This window comes from Ursus arctos, unplaced genomic scaffold, assembly GCF_023065955.2.
Source record: "Ursus arctos isolate Adak ecotype North America unplaced genomic scaffold, UrsArc2.0 scaffold_19, whole genome shotgun sequence".
NCBI classification, from domain to species: domain Eukaryota; kingdom Metazoa; phylum Chordata; class Mammalia; order Carnivora; family Ursidae; genus Ursus; species Ursus arctos.
Genome location: NW_026622863.1, coordinates 49315943 through 49329494, shown reverse-complemented (window position 1 = coordinate 49329494; position 13552 = coordinate 49315943). Strand labels below are relative to the sequence as shown.

Here is a 13552-nt window from a genome sequence, read left to right as displayed (position 1 = left end):
CTCTCCTCGAGCGGAGCCACGAATGTGACGCTGCGCCCTCTAGAGGTCGGTGGTAGTGCTGCCGCGGACACTTGCGCTTGCTCTACCTTCGCTCTGAACCGTCTTTGCACCGGATTGCCCCAACGCCAGAGAAAAAGCTGGCGGGAGCCCAGACACTATTAAGCTACTCCTGTGATTTTTTCACTATAATTCATAATTATTAACAGATAATTCTATTAACGTATAATTCACTCTAGTAATTCACTAATAAATAATTCAACTCAACTCCCCAGCCCCTTAAAGGCAGGGGCCATTCTTGTCTTGGAGGTCCTGTGTTGTCCAGCGTCCACCACAAGGATCAGAGAGTCAGTAAACGTCTGTTGAATGAATGACTAAATGAATGGGAATATAGAGTCCTCTCTAGTCCTAGGTGCCTCAGGAATTGTGGGTCTGAGCCTCTGCTTTTCAAGATAGTTGGGGAAAGTAAGCAAAAATGTGTCCATAAGGTACATAAATTGCTTTTTCACTACTGTATGTAGTAGGCACTCAATAAATGTTAGATCTTTCATTTTTAGTATCATCATTCTCCTTTTTCCTTAAGAGAATGTTGTCATTAAGAAGGTACAGCCTTCAGTTCCAGAGCCAGTTCTAGGCACCGAGAAGAGCAGTGAATAAAACAGATAAAGTCCCTGCTCCCATGGAGCTCAGGTTTTAGTAGGAGAAACAGACATTTCAATATTTTTACTTAAATAAAAATAAAAAGAACGTCGAGCAGTACCGCCACACTCTATGGAGAAAAACAAAGCAGGAAAGGGGCAAGGAGTCATGTTATTCTAAGTAGCGTGGTCAGAGAGGACAGCTCCAAGGAAGTACTATTTGAGCGGAAGTAATTGAGGCAGCAAACCATGGAGATCCCTGGAGGTGGAGGAAATCGCGTGCAGATTGCCATGGCAACATGGTGGGCGGGTTCACAGGTCAGCAAGCTGGCTTGCGTGGGCTGGCTTGCGTGGAGGGAGTGAAGGAAGGGGGAAGGGGGAATAGCAGGAAATGAGGTGAGGAAACGAGGAGAGGAGATCAGGCACACTACGGAGAGGATTTTGGCTTCTCCTCTGAGTGAGGTGGGAGCCATGGGAGGAGTTTGAGCAGAGGAGGGACCCGAGACATGATCTGAGTTCAATTTTTTTTATTCTTTTTTTTTTTTAAGATTTTATTTATTCGTTCATTCGACAGAGAGAGAGAGACAGGCAGCGAGAGAGGGAATACAGGCAGGGGGAGTGGGAGAGGAAGAGGCAGGCTCCCAGCAGAGGAGCCCGATGTGGGACTCGATCCTGGAACGCTGGGATCACGCCGTGAGCCGAAGGCAGACGCTTAACGACTGAGCCACCCAGGCGCCCCGATCTGAGTTCAATTTTAACAGAATCTTCAGTTCAGTGCAGAAAACAGACTGTAGGGAACCAAGATGAGGAAAGAGGACCGGGGGGGGCAGCCGATGCAGTAAGTGAGGGATGGTGGACCTGGATGATGGCAGAGAAGGTGGTGAGAAGCGGTCAGATTCTGTGGATACTTTAAGGTAGAGCCCGGAGGAGCTGGCTAACAGATTGGCCATTGAATGTGAGAGAAAGAGAGGCCTCAAGGATGACCTCAAAGTTTTTGGCCACAGTGCCTGAAAATATGAAGTTGCCATCAACGGAGATCAGGAAAATAGGGAAGGAGGACTGAGAGAGAAAATCCAGAGGTCCGTTTTGAACGTATTCGAATTTGAGTTATATTCGAATTTGAGTTACGTGTTGGACATTGACTTGGGATATCAAGAGGGAAGTTGGATGCAATTATCGAACCTTCGGAAAACAATCAGAGCATAGAGAAGCCAATTCATAGCTCATGGTCAAAAGAAGAAGGGGAAGAAATTGACTAGACACTGCTTGAAATTTCCAAAAGAGAACTAGAATTTTTTTTTAAAGAGAAATGGGAGGAAGTAAACAGCAAGTATGACTTCGAGATGTTATGTTGCAAACTGCCAACACTAGGACGGAGTAGCAGACTTGAAATTCGCTCTTAGAAAAATATTAAGACCTGGTGCTTTGGAAACAAGGAAACCAATGCGTTCGAAGAGCAAACAGAATTAAGAACAGAAAAGGGGAAGTCACAACAAAAAAAAGCAAGATTATTTTTAATGACCAAGTTCCACAGAAATACATTGGAGGGGCAGCTGGGTGGCTCAGTTGGTTGAGGGTCTGACTCTTGATTTCAGCTCAGGTCCTGATCTCCGGGTTCTGGGATCGGGCCTGCATCAGACTCGGGGGCTCAGTGGGGAGTCTGCTTGAGGATTCTCTTCCTCCCTCTGCCCCTCCACCCCCCGCTCGCGCGCACTCTCTCTCTAAAATAAATAAATCTTAAAAAAAAAAAAAAGAATTACATTTGAGCTTACATGAAATTGATCCCTTTTTTTAAAAAAAAGTAAGGCTGATGCAGTAATAAATGAAAATAAATTTTAAAAAACACAAAAGACTTTTTATAAATGTATTGAAGACGAGCTCTCCTAAATGGTAACTGGCCCCAGTGCGTTAACAACAGGATTTCCCCCAGCTGTTCCCAAAGCTCTGTGAATCGTCCCAGGACAGAATTCATTCTACAAGGGAGCGTTGGTCTTCATAACTCATGCATGTCAATTCTGAATAAAATACCAGGACTAAAATAGGTATTAGTGAGGACCTACTGTGCGTCCCTATACCAGAAATTGAAAAAAGAGATAGCAAGAAAGAGATCCTTATTATTATTGGGGAGCTCACAGTCTCGTTGGAAAACAGGATATAGACACATAAAAATAGTTTTGTTATTTCTAAGGCCTGGGAATGGGTGGAGAAGAGATAAAAATAAAAATGGCCCAGACGTTGCCCATGGGGAATTTTACAGCTTACCTGGGAACTGGTGTTCCAGAAACTCAACCTAGAGAAGAGAACACCACTCCCTCCCTCGGAAGGGAATGAATCAGAGAGGACTCCCTGGAGAAAGTGTCATTTGAGCAAGGCATGGAAGGAAGATTCCAGAGATAAGAGCATGGGCAGGAGAGTCAAGGGAACATGGGCTCAACTCTCAGTTCTACAATTTCCTCGCTGTGTGATCTGGGGCAGATGACCTCCCCTCTCTGAGCCTCATCTTATAAAATGAAGCATCTCCCCTTACTTCCCTGTGTTGCCGTAGGCCTTAGAAGATGCTGTCCTGTAGTAATGACCCTACATTCAGGCGCCGCTACTGTGTGACGTCAGAGAGGCGAGCGGGTGACATTCTCAAACAGCCCTGTCTCGTAAAAGGTTCTATATCCACACTGCCCGGTAGCATAACCACCAGCGACACATGGCTGTTGAGCTTCGAACTAGCCGCTGGTGTGCCACTGAGGAACTCAATATTTTATTTGAATTCCTTTGCATCTGAATAGGCCCCGACCGCTGGCGACCAGACAGGGCGGCACCGATCCGAAGGCCATTCCAGGCATTGGCACTAGCTTGAGAAAAAGCCAAGACACGTGCAAAAATACAGCCCAGAGGATCTGTATTAGTCTCCTGTGGCTGCGGTAACGAGGTGACCACAAACTTAGTGACTCAAAACAGTACAGATTTATTCCATTAACGTTTTGGAAGTCAGGTGTCTACAATCAAGGCGTCAGCAGGCCCCTCGTGGGGCTGCGTTCCTCGGCCGGTGGCCCCTTTCTCCCATCACTCTGATAGCTGCTTCCACTGTCAAATTTCCTGCTCATGACTCTGACCGTCCTGCCTCCCTCTTAGAAGGACCCTTGTGATTACCTTGGGCCCACCCAGATAATCTAGGATCCTCGTCCCACCTCAAGAGCCTTTAATCACACCTGCAAAGTTCCCTTTGTCACGTAAGGTCGCATATTCCCAGGTTCAGGGGATTCGGATGTGGACCTCGTTAGGGGCCAGTATTCTGTCCGCGAGGACAGTCTGAACAGCTAGAATGTAAGTGTGTCCAGTGGCAGAGAGAAGCCTGGACTACCAAGTTAAGGAGCTGGGACATAGCCTTTCCTTTGAAACAGACCCACGATCTGTCACCTTCTCACCGCCTCTGCTAATAGCCTGACCCAAGTGAACACCACTTCTTGCTCGGACCATGGCAGTAGTCTCTTCGCTAAAGCAGCAGCTCCTCATGTCCCTTCCCCCTCCCCCAGAGTCTAGTCTCCACCAGCAACTAGAGGGATCCTATTAAAATCTAAGTCAGATCGAGACACTCCTCTGCTCAGAATAGGGTTGCCTGATTTAGGAAAAAAAAGAAATTTACAGAATGCTCACTTGAATTTGAAGGTCAGAGAAACAATAAATCATTTTTGTTTTTAAAATCTTTTAACGATTTTTGGTTTTTTTAAAGATTTTTTATTATTTATTTGAGAGAGCGAGCAGTGGGGAGGGGCAGAGGGAGAGGGAGAGAGAGTCTTAAGCAGACTCCACGCTGAGCATAGAGCCTGGCGTGGGGCTCGATCCCATGACCCTGAGATCATGACCTGAGCTGAAACCAAGAGTCGGACGCTTAGCTGACTGAGCCACCCAGATACCCACAAAGATTTTATTTTTAAGTGATCTTTATAATTTTTCTGAGTATGTCTCAAATATTGCATGGGACATACTCATGCTAAAAAAAAACACACAAAAAAAAACCCTTTTTGTTGTTGTTTATCTGAAATTCAAATTTAATTTGCTGTTGTATATTTTATCTGATAACAGTAGCTCAGAACACTGCCATGGATCTCCAAACACTTGCTATGGCCTGGAAGGCTTTCAAATCCAGCCCCCCACTACCTCTCTCCCTTTGTCTCAACCCACTTTCCCTCTTGCTCCCTCTGCTTCACCTACATTGGCCTCTTCACTCTTCCGGAAATATGCCGAGCATATTGTGCCTCAGGGCCTTTGCACTTGCTGTTCCCTGTGCTTGACATGCTTTTCTGCCAGATTTAAGCATGACTCCTCCCTCCCTTCCTCAGGTCTTGGCTCAAATATCACCTTAGCCAATGGGCCTTGCCTAGCTTACCTATATCCCTGCCCCACTCAGTCCTCTTTGTCGCCTTTAGGTTAGCACTTGCTACCACTTGATATATTCCATATCCCCTTTCCTTTGCTTATTGCCTGTCTTCCTCCAATAGAATGTCAGCTCCCAGAGGGCAGGGATTTGTGTCTGTTTGGGTCACCGCTACTTCCCCAGGGCCTATAATAGAGCCTTACACATGGCAGGTGCTTAATGAATGTTTGTTGAAAGAATAAAAAAATAAATGATATCATTGAGCTGCTGGATCCAGCTATGCCTGAAGCCAGCATGGCAAAATGGGATGGACGCACACAAACCAGTTTCCTTCTAGCCTACACCCCCGCCTCTGAGACTAGATCATGGCTGGTGGATTTCTTGCTGACCGCATTGTCATCCTTGCTCTGGGACTCATTCAGGGCCCGGCGACAGGCGGCTGGCAGTGACCTGCGCAGGTGAGTCCTCCCGAAATACAAGAAGAGCACTGGATTGAGGCAGCTGTGAGCCAAAGCGAGGCCGTTGACCAGAGGTTCAGCCCGCAGGGCCTGGGCCAGGAGCGTGGAGTGCGGCGCTGCCGCGGTGATTACCAGCCCCAGCAGGTGGTAGGGGGCCCAGCAGACAAAGAAACCCACCACGACAGCCATGCCCAGTGGCCAGCGGTGCCGAGCCGCATGGCACAGAAGGGCGCCGTGGCAGCCGGCCACCACCACCAGCGGCCCCAGGAAGCCAAAAATAAAGCGGGTGGCGGTCACCATGTTCTCTGCCACCTTGGAGTCGCCATAGTCCACCACACACTCCAGCCGACGAGGGAAATGCTCCTGGTGCAGCCGGCGGTAGGCGGCCGACGGCACGGTGAGCAGCAAGGCCGCGGCCCAGGCGACCCCACAGGCTACCCACACCCTGCGCGCCCGCCCCGCGCCCGCCCCCCAGCTGGGCCTGAGGGCCAGCAAGCAGAGGTCCGCGCTCAGAGCGGCCAGCAGGAGCACGCTGGCGTACATGGACAGCAGAATGACCGACGCCAGGGCCCGACAGCCCGCCGCCCCGTACGGCCAGTGGCCCCCGCGCGCGATGGGCACGGCCAGGATGGGGAGAGACGCGCAGCAGAGCAGATCAGCCACGGCCAAGTGGAGGAACCAGGTGGCGCCGACCCTCTGGCGGGCCTCTTTCCAGGTCACCCAGGCCACCGTGGCGTTGCCAGGCACGCCCACCAGGAAGACAGCGGCGTAGAGCAGGAACGGGGCGGTGCGCAGCGGGTCGGCGGAGACGCAGGTGCCGTCCACGCAGTCCACGGGGAACTCGGGAACCCGGTCGTAATCCCCATACTCGTAGCTGAGGGAAGTGTTCTCCATCCAGGCCCCAGACACCTGAACAGGAGAGAAATCGTGGAAGGTCCTTGTCGAAACCCTCAGACCCCTGGAATCCCCGGGTGTGGGAACCCCCACTTGCCGCCTGGAAGCCGGACTACAACATCAGAGCTCCAGTGCATCCTGATACTGGCATTCTAGAAGACTGCCTTCTTAGAACTAGCCCCGGAGCATCTTGGAATTCGAGAAAAGCGCCAAGTTAGAACCCCAGCAGGGTAGCACACTGGAATTCTAGAAGGCTGGAGAGCATCCTGGAATTCTAGAACCCTACAATGTTAGAACATGATCGTGATGAAAAAATATTTTGGAATCCCAAAATATTATGCTATTAGAACCCCAGCCAATGATCACTGTGTGATCGAACATTCAGCCTTGATGGGAATGTTCTTTTTTTTCTTTTTAAGATTTTGTTTATTTATTTGAGAGAGAGAGAGAGAGCACAAGGCGGGTGAGGGGCAGAGGGAGAAGCACAGTCCCCACCGAGCAGGGAGCCTGATGCGGGGCTGGATCCCAGGACTCTGGGATCATGACTTGAGCCCAAGGCTGATGCTTCACCCACTGAGCCACCCAGGCGCCCCTAGAATTTAACATATTGGAATCCGAATATCCAGCAAGGGAGAGAAAGGTTAATACGTATTGACAGCAAAAGTGCTTGTCTTGGTTCTTCTTCATTGGTGTTTTTGAATCTTGGTGCCATGAAAAAAAGTACCTCTGGGGTAATTACGTCATTTTGTTTTTTACATAAAGTCGATCATAAACACAGACAGCGAAGTGCACACATCACGTAGGTCCAGCTCGCTGGGTTTCACAACCCGACCCCAGCCGGGTGACAGGCACCCAGAGCGAGAAACAGCATGTCTAGAATCCTACTAGAGCAATTTCTTAAAGTCATGAGGGTGTTGGGAAAACAGAAAAAAATAAAATGTTGAATTCTCCGTCCAGGAGATTCATTCATTCATTCATTCATTCATTCAAGAAAGCTCCTGAGTACCTTCTCTCTTCCAGGCACTCGTGCACAGCAGGGGACGTGCCCAACAAAAGCCTCTTTTCTCTTGGATCTGACACTCTAGTGGGAGGAGTCAGCGAAGGAAGAAGGAAGTCAAATATGGAATAAATAAGCAAGATACGGTGTCTTAGAAGGGGATAAATGCTATAGCAAAAAAAAACAAAACAAAACAAAAAAAAACCACACACGGGATTTTAAATGGGTGGTCAAGGAGGCCCTCTTTGAGAAGGTGACACTTGAGCAGAGCCATAAAGGAGGTGAGGGATGAACCATGTGGGGATCTGAGAGAAGAGAGTTCCAGGCAGACGAAACAGCTGGTGCAAAGGCCCTGAGGTGAGAACACGATGGTCATGTTCAAGGAACCGCGAAGACGCCAGTGTGGCTGGAGTGCAGTAGGCGAGGCAGAGAAGGGGAAGGTAAGAACAGAAAGATATCATGGACCCCGGGGGTGGGGGTGGGGGCATTGTGAGGACTTTATCCTTTATTCCACATGAGATCGGGGCCACGGGAGGGTGCCGAGCAGTGACGCGACATGATCTATCATAGCGATAATAATAATTATATATATATATTATAATAATAGTATTACTATGATAGTAATATAATATATAGTAATGTAATATATACTATATAGCGATGTTATTAATATAATATTAATATATTAATATAATAGTAATATACTAATATATATTAGTATTATATATTAAATACTTATTTAATATATGAATTATATGTGAATTATGTACAAATATATATTAAATATATATAAGTAGATAATAACATACTATATACTATATAAAAATATGTATACTATATATAATATACTATATGCTATACACTATACTATATATAATGATATATAAATATATAATATAATATGCTATATAAATATATAATGCTAATATAATTAGTAATATATTATAAATATTAACATAATATATATTATATTATTACTATGATAGTAATATAATATGTAATGTAATGCTATTGTTATTACTTACTATTATTATTATTATCACTATTAGAAGCCACCATCCATTGAGCACCTTGTGTTACGTGTTGAGCATTGCTCCAGGCACCTTTAAATCTTCTATCATTTGATCCTTACAACAACCCTTTGATTCTAATACTACCCTTTTACGCATACTATTATTATACCCATTCTGCAGACAGCAAAACTGAGGCGCAGAGAAGTAACGTACCTAGGATCCTTCCGTGAAGGAAGGAACAGAGCTGAGTTTTGAACCGCGTCAGCCCCGCTCTGGAACGCCGGGCCCTAGAATGCGTTCACCCAACAATCTCACGTTCGGGAGACGGAAGGCAGCGTAACCCAGTCACACAGTTGGCTCTCTCTGGGTTTCCTCACCTGAGAAATGAGTCACCAAGGTGAACCTACCTCACCGGTCTGGGGGAGGCCTTGTGGAGTTGACGAGTGTTCAGGCACGTGGCACAGCTGAAGGGCTCAGGTGGGATGGCGGACCACCCCCCTAATATCAGAGTGGCCTGACCCTGAGGCTCCCTGCTGGCACTCGTGGGCCAGCAGGCCCTACCCAGAGCTCTAGCTGGCATTGACGCAACAGGAAAAGCAGAGGGGAAGTTGGAGTGTTGCCCTCTGCCCCTTCCTCCCTGCCAAGTAGTTGCCAAGAGGCCCAGCCACTTTGTGTGTGTGTGTGTGTGTGTGTGTGTGTGTGTGTGTGTGTTTGGAGTTTGGCATGCTGCTTTCATATTATATTCATCACTAGAGTAAAAGGTGTGCCGCCTTTAAAAATTCAAACCCTCACCAGCTGTGTGACCTTGGGCAAGTCACTTAACCTCTCTGTTCTTCAGCTTCCTGGCTGTAAAATGACAATAATACCCTTCCTACCTTAGAGGCGTCACGAGCATGCAGTAAGTGCATCGGAGTGGAGAGCCGAACACAGCGCCCCGTCCACCGCAAGCATTTGCCGTGGGGGGGGGGCCGGTGCCTGCTGGTACGCGAGCCTTCTCTCCCCGCCCTCAGACCCCACCCTGTCCAGCTTTTACAGGTCAAAATCCGGGAAATCTCCGGCATGCTGGCAGCTCAACGAACTTGTGGTATTTCCCTCTGGATAGATTAAACAGAAATGCAACATCCAGCACCCACTGTGTCAGCTCTTTATCTTCCCCGGGTCACGAAAGTGTTTTCGATCTGTTTCCCTGTCTGCGCGCACATCAGCCCTTTCCCACGGCCGCCTCGGCGCCGGCCCCGGGCTGGACGGCCGTGCTCGTGAACCAGCCCCGCACTGTCCTTAAAGGACATTTAGTGATAATCCCGAATAGCCTTATTATCTTCTCATTTTGTACAGCAAATTAGATTCATATATAAAAACAAGGAATTATATTCATATAGTTCTATCTATATACAAAACATAATTACCATTATGATTACTATTATTTTGTAACAATTAAGAGAGCAGATGACATTTATCCAGCACCTACTGTGTACCAGGCGGGAGCCTTATGACAACCAAATGAAGTAAGGCCTATTGTTACGCCCCATTTGCCAAACCGTCAGCTACTTTGGGCTCCACCGTGTCCCCGGCATCTAGAACAGCACCCGGCACACATCAGGCGCTTCGCTGCTATTTGGTGAGTGAAAGGATAAAGAGGGAAACTGAGGCACAGAGCAGCAAAGGGGTCACTCAGGCTCCTTCTGGTTCCTTGAGCTCACAGGCGCCCGTGTGCGTGCTCTTGGCACGTGTGTGTTTGTAAAGCAGCCAGTCTCGTCGGAACTTCTGCCCTGGGGAACCGGGGGGACTTACACCGAACGTAGGATACCTCGCCCCTCCCCCCAGAGAAGCAGACATGGGCTCCTCGGAAGACGTGCGTCAGGAAAGTCGTGTTCTCGGCAGCCCCTGATGGGAAACCGCCTGCGTAGTCACCCCCAGGGGAATGGATAAACACACCGCAGTAGGGGCGCCTGTGCCGCTCCGTCAGTAAAGCGTCTGCCTTCGGCTCAGGTCCTGGGATCGAGCCCCACATCGGGCTCCCTGCTCAGCGGGGAGCCTGCTTCTCCCTCTCCCTCTGCTCCCCCCCCCCCCCCCGCTCATGCTCGCTCTTTCTCTCTCTTTCTCTCTCTTTCTATCCCTCCAATAAATAAATAAAATAAATAAAAAACATACCATGGTATACTCATGCGGCGGAACATTCTATAGCAGTGAGAATGGACAAACCACACCCACGCACGTGGATGAATTTCACACGTACACTGATGAGGGGAAAGAGGCGCACACGCGGGGAGGTGGCTGAGTGATACCATTCACATGAAGTTCAAAAACGAGCAGAAGCTTTCTGCGGGGGGGTGGGGGGGGGTAGGTAGCGATGGGGGGCACGGCAGGGCTGGCGGCACCAGGCTTGTGCTATTCCTTGACGGGCGCTCATGACCTGGGCACACTCAGCTCGTGGAGATACGCAGAGCTTCCCAGCTCCGACGTGTGTGTGCCTGTTATCCGTGAAAATACACTTAAAGCTCCTTTCTTAACAGGTGGCATTGGCGAGTTGGAGGGCTAGTTCACCGGACAAGCGGCCGTTGGGCGGATTATCCAGCAGCGTCAGGGGTTCCCGGAGCTTGGAGACTGGCCCTTTGCTCCACACCTGAGCGCGTCAGGTATGAGGACCCTTTGACCAAAAGCTTTTCTGTGGGGTCTCCCAAGAGAATTCCAAGAGTCTGGAATTCCAGGGTGGTGGTGATAAGATCCCACCTCTCAAGGTCTCGTGCTGAGTCCCAGATTCTGAGAAGAATTCATTAGCCTGCAAAGCCGGGATGGTCCAGTGCCACCCTCCCGTCCCTCCCTCCCGCCTCCCCTCCATCCTTACCGTCTCTTGCAAGAGGACCCTCATCTTGCCCAGATGCCGCTTGGAAGCCTGATCTGGGCTCACAGCCAGGACCCGGGAGGTCTGGGGTCTCTCCCGGCGTCTGGCAGCTGGTGGATTCCTGGAAGTCCGTCCCCTTTCCCAGAGCTCCTGTGGGACGCCGTAAATCGCTGCCACCTCTCGGGTCCCAGCAAATCTTCATAACCAGGGCAAAATAGGAGTGGCCTTTTCCCACTCCCAGGGTGTGTTTGTCCCGTATTCTTCCCATGACTCACACATCCCAAAATTACCGGGCAGCAAAATGAAGCTGGAGAAGACTTGGGTGGGTGGAGAGTTGACCCAGTGTCACCAACCCCATGATCAATGCCACCGGTTCCTGGAAGCTAGACTTGCATGTGGTTTGACCTTGAAGGCCTGGGGTCTTGGCTGGAACTCAGTCCCCCAGGGGGGCCTCTGAGGTCATCCTCAGGGAGCACCCACTGCCCGCTACCCTCCTCCCAGCCTCGCACTGCATACCAGCCCCCTCTCTCTGCCCGCCGCAGAGCCTTGAAGACATAAATATTCCTCCCGCCTTCCATGTACTGACGGAGACAGCTCAGGGTCACATTCTCCACACAAAGGCCAAGGCCGCCAACCACAGGGCAGATAACACACACAAATCCTATCTCTCCTGTCCCCCCCGGGTTTCCTGTCTTTGAAATGGGAAGATGTTGACCATCGCCTAACCTCCCTCCCAGCACAGGCGTGGAGGCCGAGAATGTGAACTTGAGGGCCACGATGACAAGATTCACAGTCCAGGTCCACCGTGGGTGCGATCTGGGGCCTCGGCCTCTCTGGGCCTCAACTTCCTCATCTGTGTAGTGGACATCTTGCCGCGAGCAGTAAATGGGTAAAGAGATTTCAAGCACATCCGTCCGGTGCCGGTGCCCGGCACACCGGCTACACCTGCCGACGTGTTCCATGAACAAGGACGGAAGGAACACGATCGCAGTTGTTACAATTTACGTTTTAAGAAGGCAGGTTTAGCAAGAGGAAGTGGTTCTCCAATTTCAGAACTCTTATTCAGCAGTTCTTTTGCGTGTGCGTACTTCTCTCTGCGTGTGCTTTGGGGGCCAGGGCATATATTTACATATATCTTTTGATGTTGTTTAGGGAATAAAGTTGTGTTGTTAGAGGAAGTTGTTCTGAGTCAACAAACTGGAGTTCACTGCGTGACCTGTGACGTCTCCCGGCCCCTCCCCGGGTGACCGTGTCTTGGCTGAGCCTTGTGGCCCCAGCCCCTCCTGCCACGCTCTGGGCGGCCTGCTCAACTCCCACCTCCTATGGGAACCCCCCCCCCTTGGTCAGAAGAGAGACAAGGACAGCAGAAGCTCAGGGTGGGGGCTGTCCTTGATCAGCCCAGACTTCCACTGAGCTCGAGTTTACAGGGGTGTGTTTCTGAGATCAGTAGAGTTTATAAACGTCACAGCCGCTGAGTCTTGGGGTGCACGTTTCTCAGATTCTGGGAGCCTGAGGTTTTCTGGTGTCCCTTTGCGGGTGTGGGGGAGGCTGTGGGCAGAGGACAGGGTCTCCATAGGCTGCAGGTGGCTGGGGGTGGAGAGCAGATGCGGGGGTGGGGGGGAGGGAAGGACACGGCTTTTCTAGAAAAGGAGGGGCTGCTCTAGATGTGGGATTCCTTTTTACAGCCACTCCAAAAGATGCCAAGTTCCAGCCCCTCAACGGGGGGGGGGAGATAGAAGAAGACCTTAGACGGTTACGTTGACATAGGAAATTGCCATATTGTGGGTCAAAATAGGTGGGGGGGGGGCGCCTGGGTGGCTCAGTGGGGTAAGCATCTGCCTTCGGCTCAGGTCATGATCCCAGGGTGCTAAGATCCCACATCGGGCTCCCTGCTCAGCGGGTAGTCTGCTTCTCCCTCTCCCTCTGCTGTCCCTCTCCCTCTGCTGCTCCCCCAGCTTGTGCACGCGCTCTCTCTCTCTCTCTCTCTCACAAATAAATAAAATCTTTTAAAAAAGGGGGCGCCTGGGTAGCGCAGTCTTTAAGCGTCTGCCTTCGGCTCAGGGCGTGATCCCAGTGTTATGGGATGGAGCCCCACATCAGGCTCCTCTGCTAAGAGCCTGCTTCTTCCTCTCCTACTCCCCCTGCTTGTGTTCCCTCTCTCGCTGGCTGGCTGTCAAATAAATAAATAAAATCTTTAAAAAAAATAGGTTGCATTCCGGCAAATCTATAACGAGAAAGCAGATTAGTGGTTGCCAGGGTTGGGGGACAGGATGGGGTTTCTTTGGGGTGATGAAAATGTTCCAGAACTAGAGAGGGGTGGCAGTTGTACCCCACTGGGAATGTA

The 13552-nt window shown here is 49.9% G+C and overlaps 1 protein-coding gene across 4 annotated transcripts; it reads right to left on the bottom strand.

The window, feature by feature from the left end:
* Positions 1–4645: 4645 nt before the first annotated feature.
* On the bottom strand, positions 4646–12124 carry C5AR2 (complement C5a receptor 2). 4 transcript variants are annotated; one of them, XM_026481961.4, is made up of 2 exons: positions 11212–12124; positions 4646–6371 (listed from the first exon to the last, which is right to left on the bottom strand). In XM_026481961.4, exons 1-2 carry the CDS (start codon positions 11233–11235, stop codon positions 5343–5345), a joined length of 1053 nt encoding a protein of 350 aa, XP_026337746.2. In that variant the 5' UTR covers positions 11236–12124; the 3' UTR covers positions 4646–5342. The 4 variants fall into 4 exon arrangements, with proteins under 4 accessions (XP_026337746.2, XP_044234157.2, XP_044234159.2 ...); XM_044378222.3 differs by lacking the exon at positions 11212–12124 and adding an exon at positions 9242–9543; XM_044378224.3 differs by lacking the exon at positions 11212–12124 and adding an exon at positions 8744–9226.
* Between the last annotated feature and the right edge of the window lie 1428 nt (positions 12125–13552).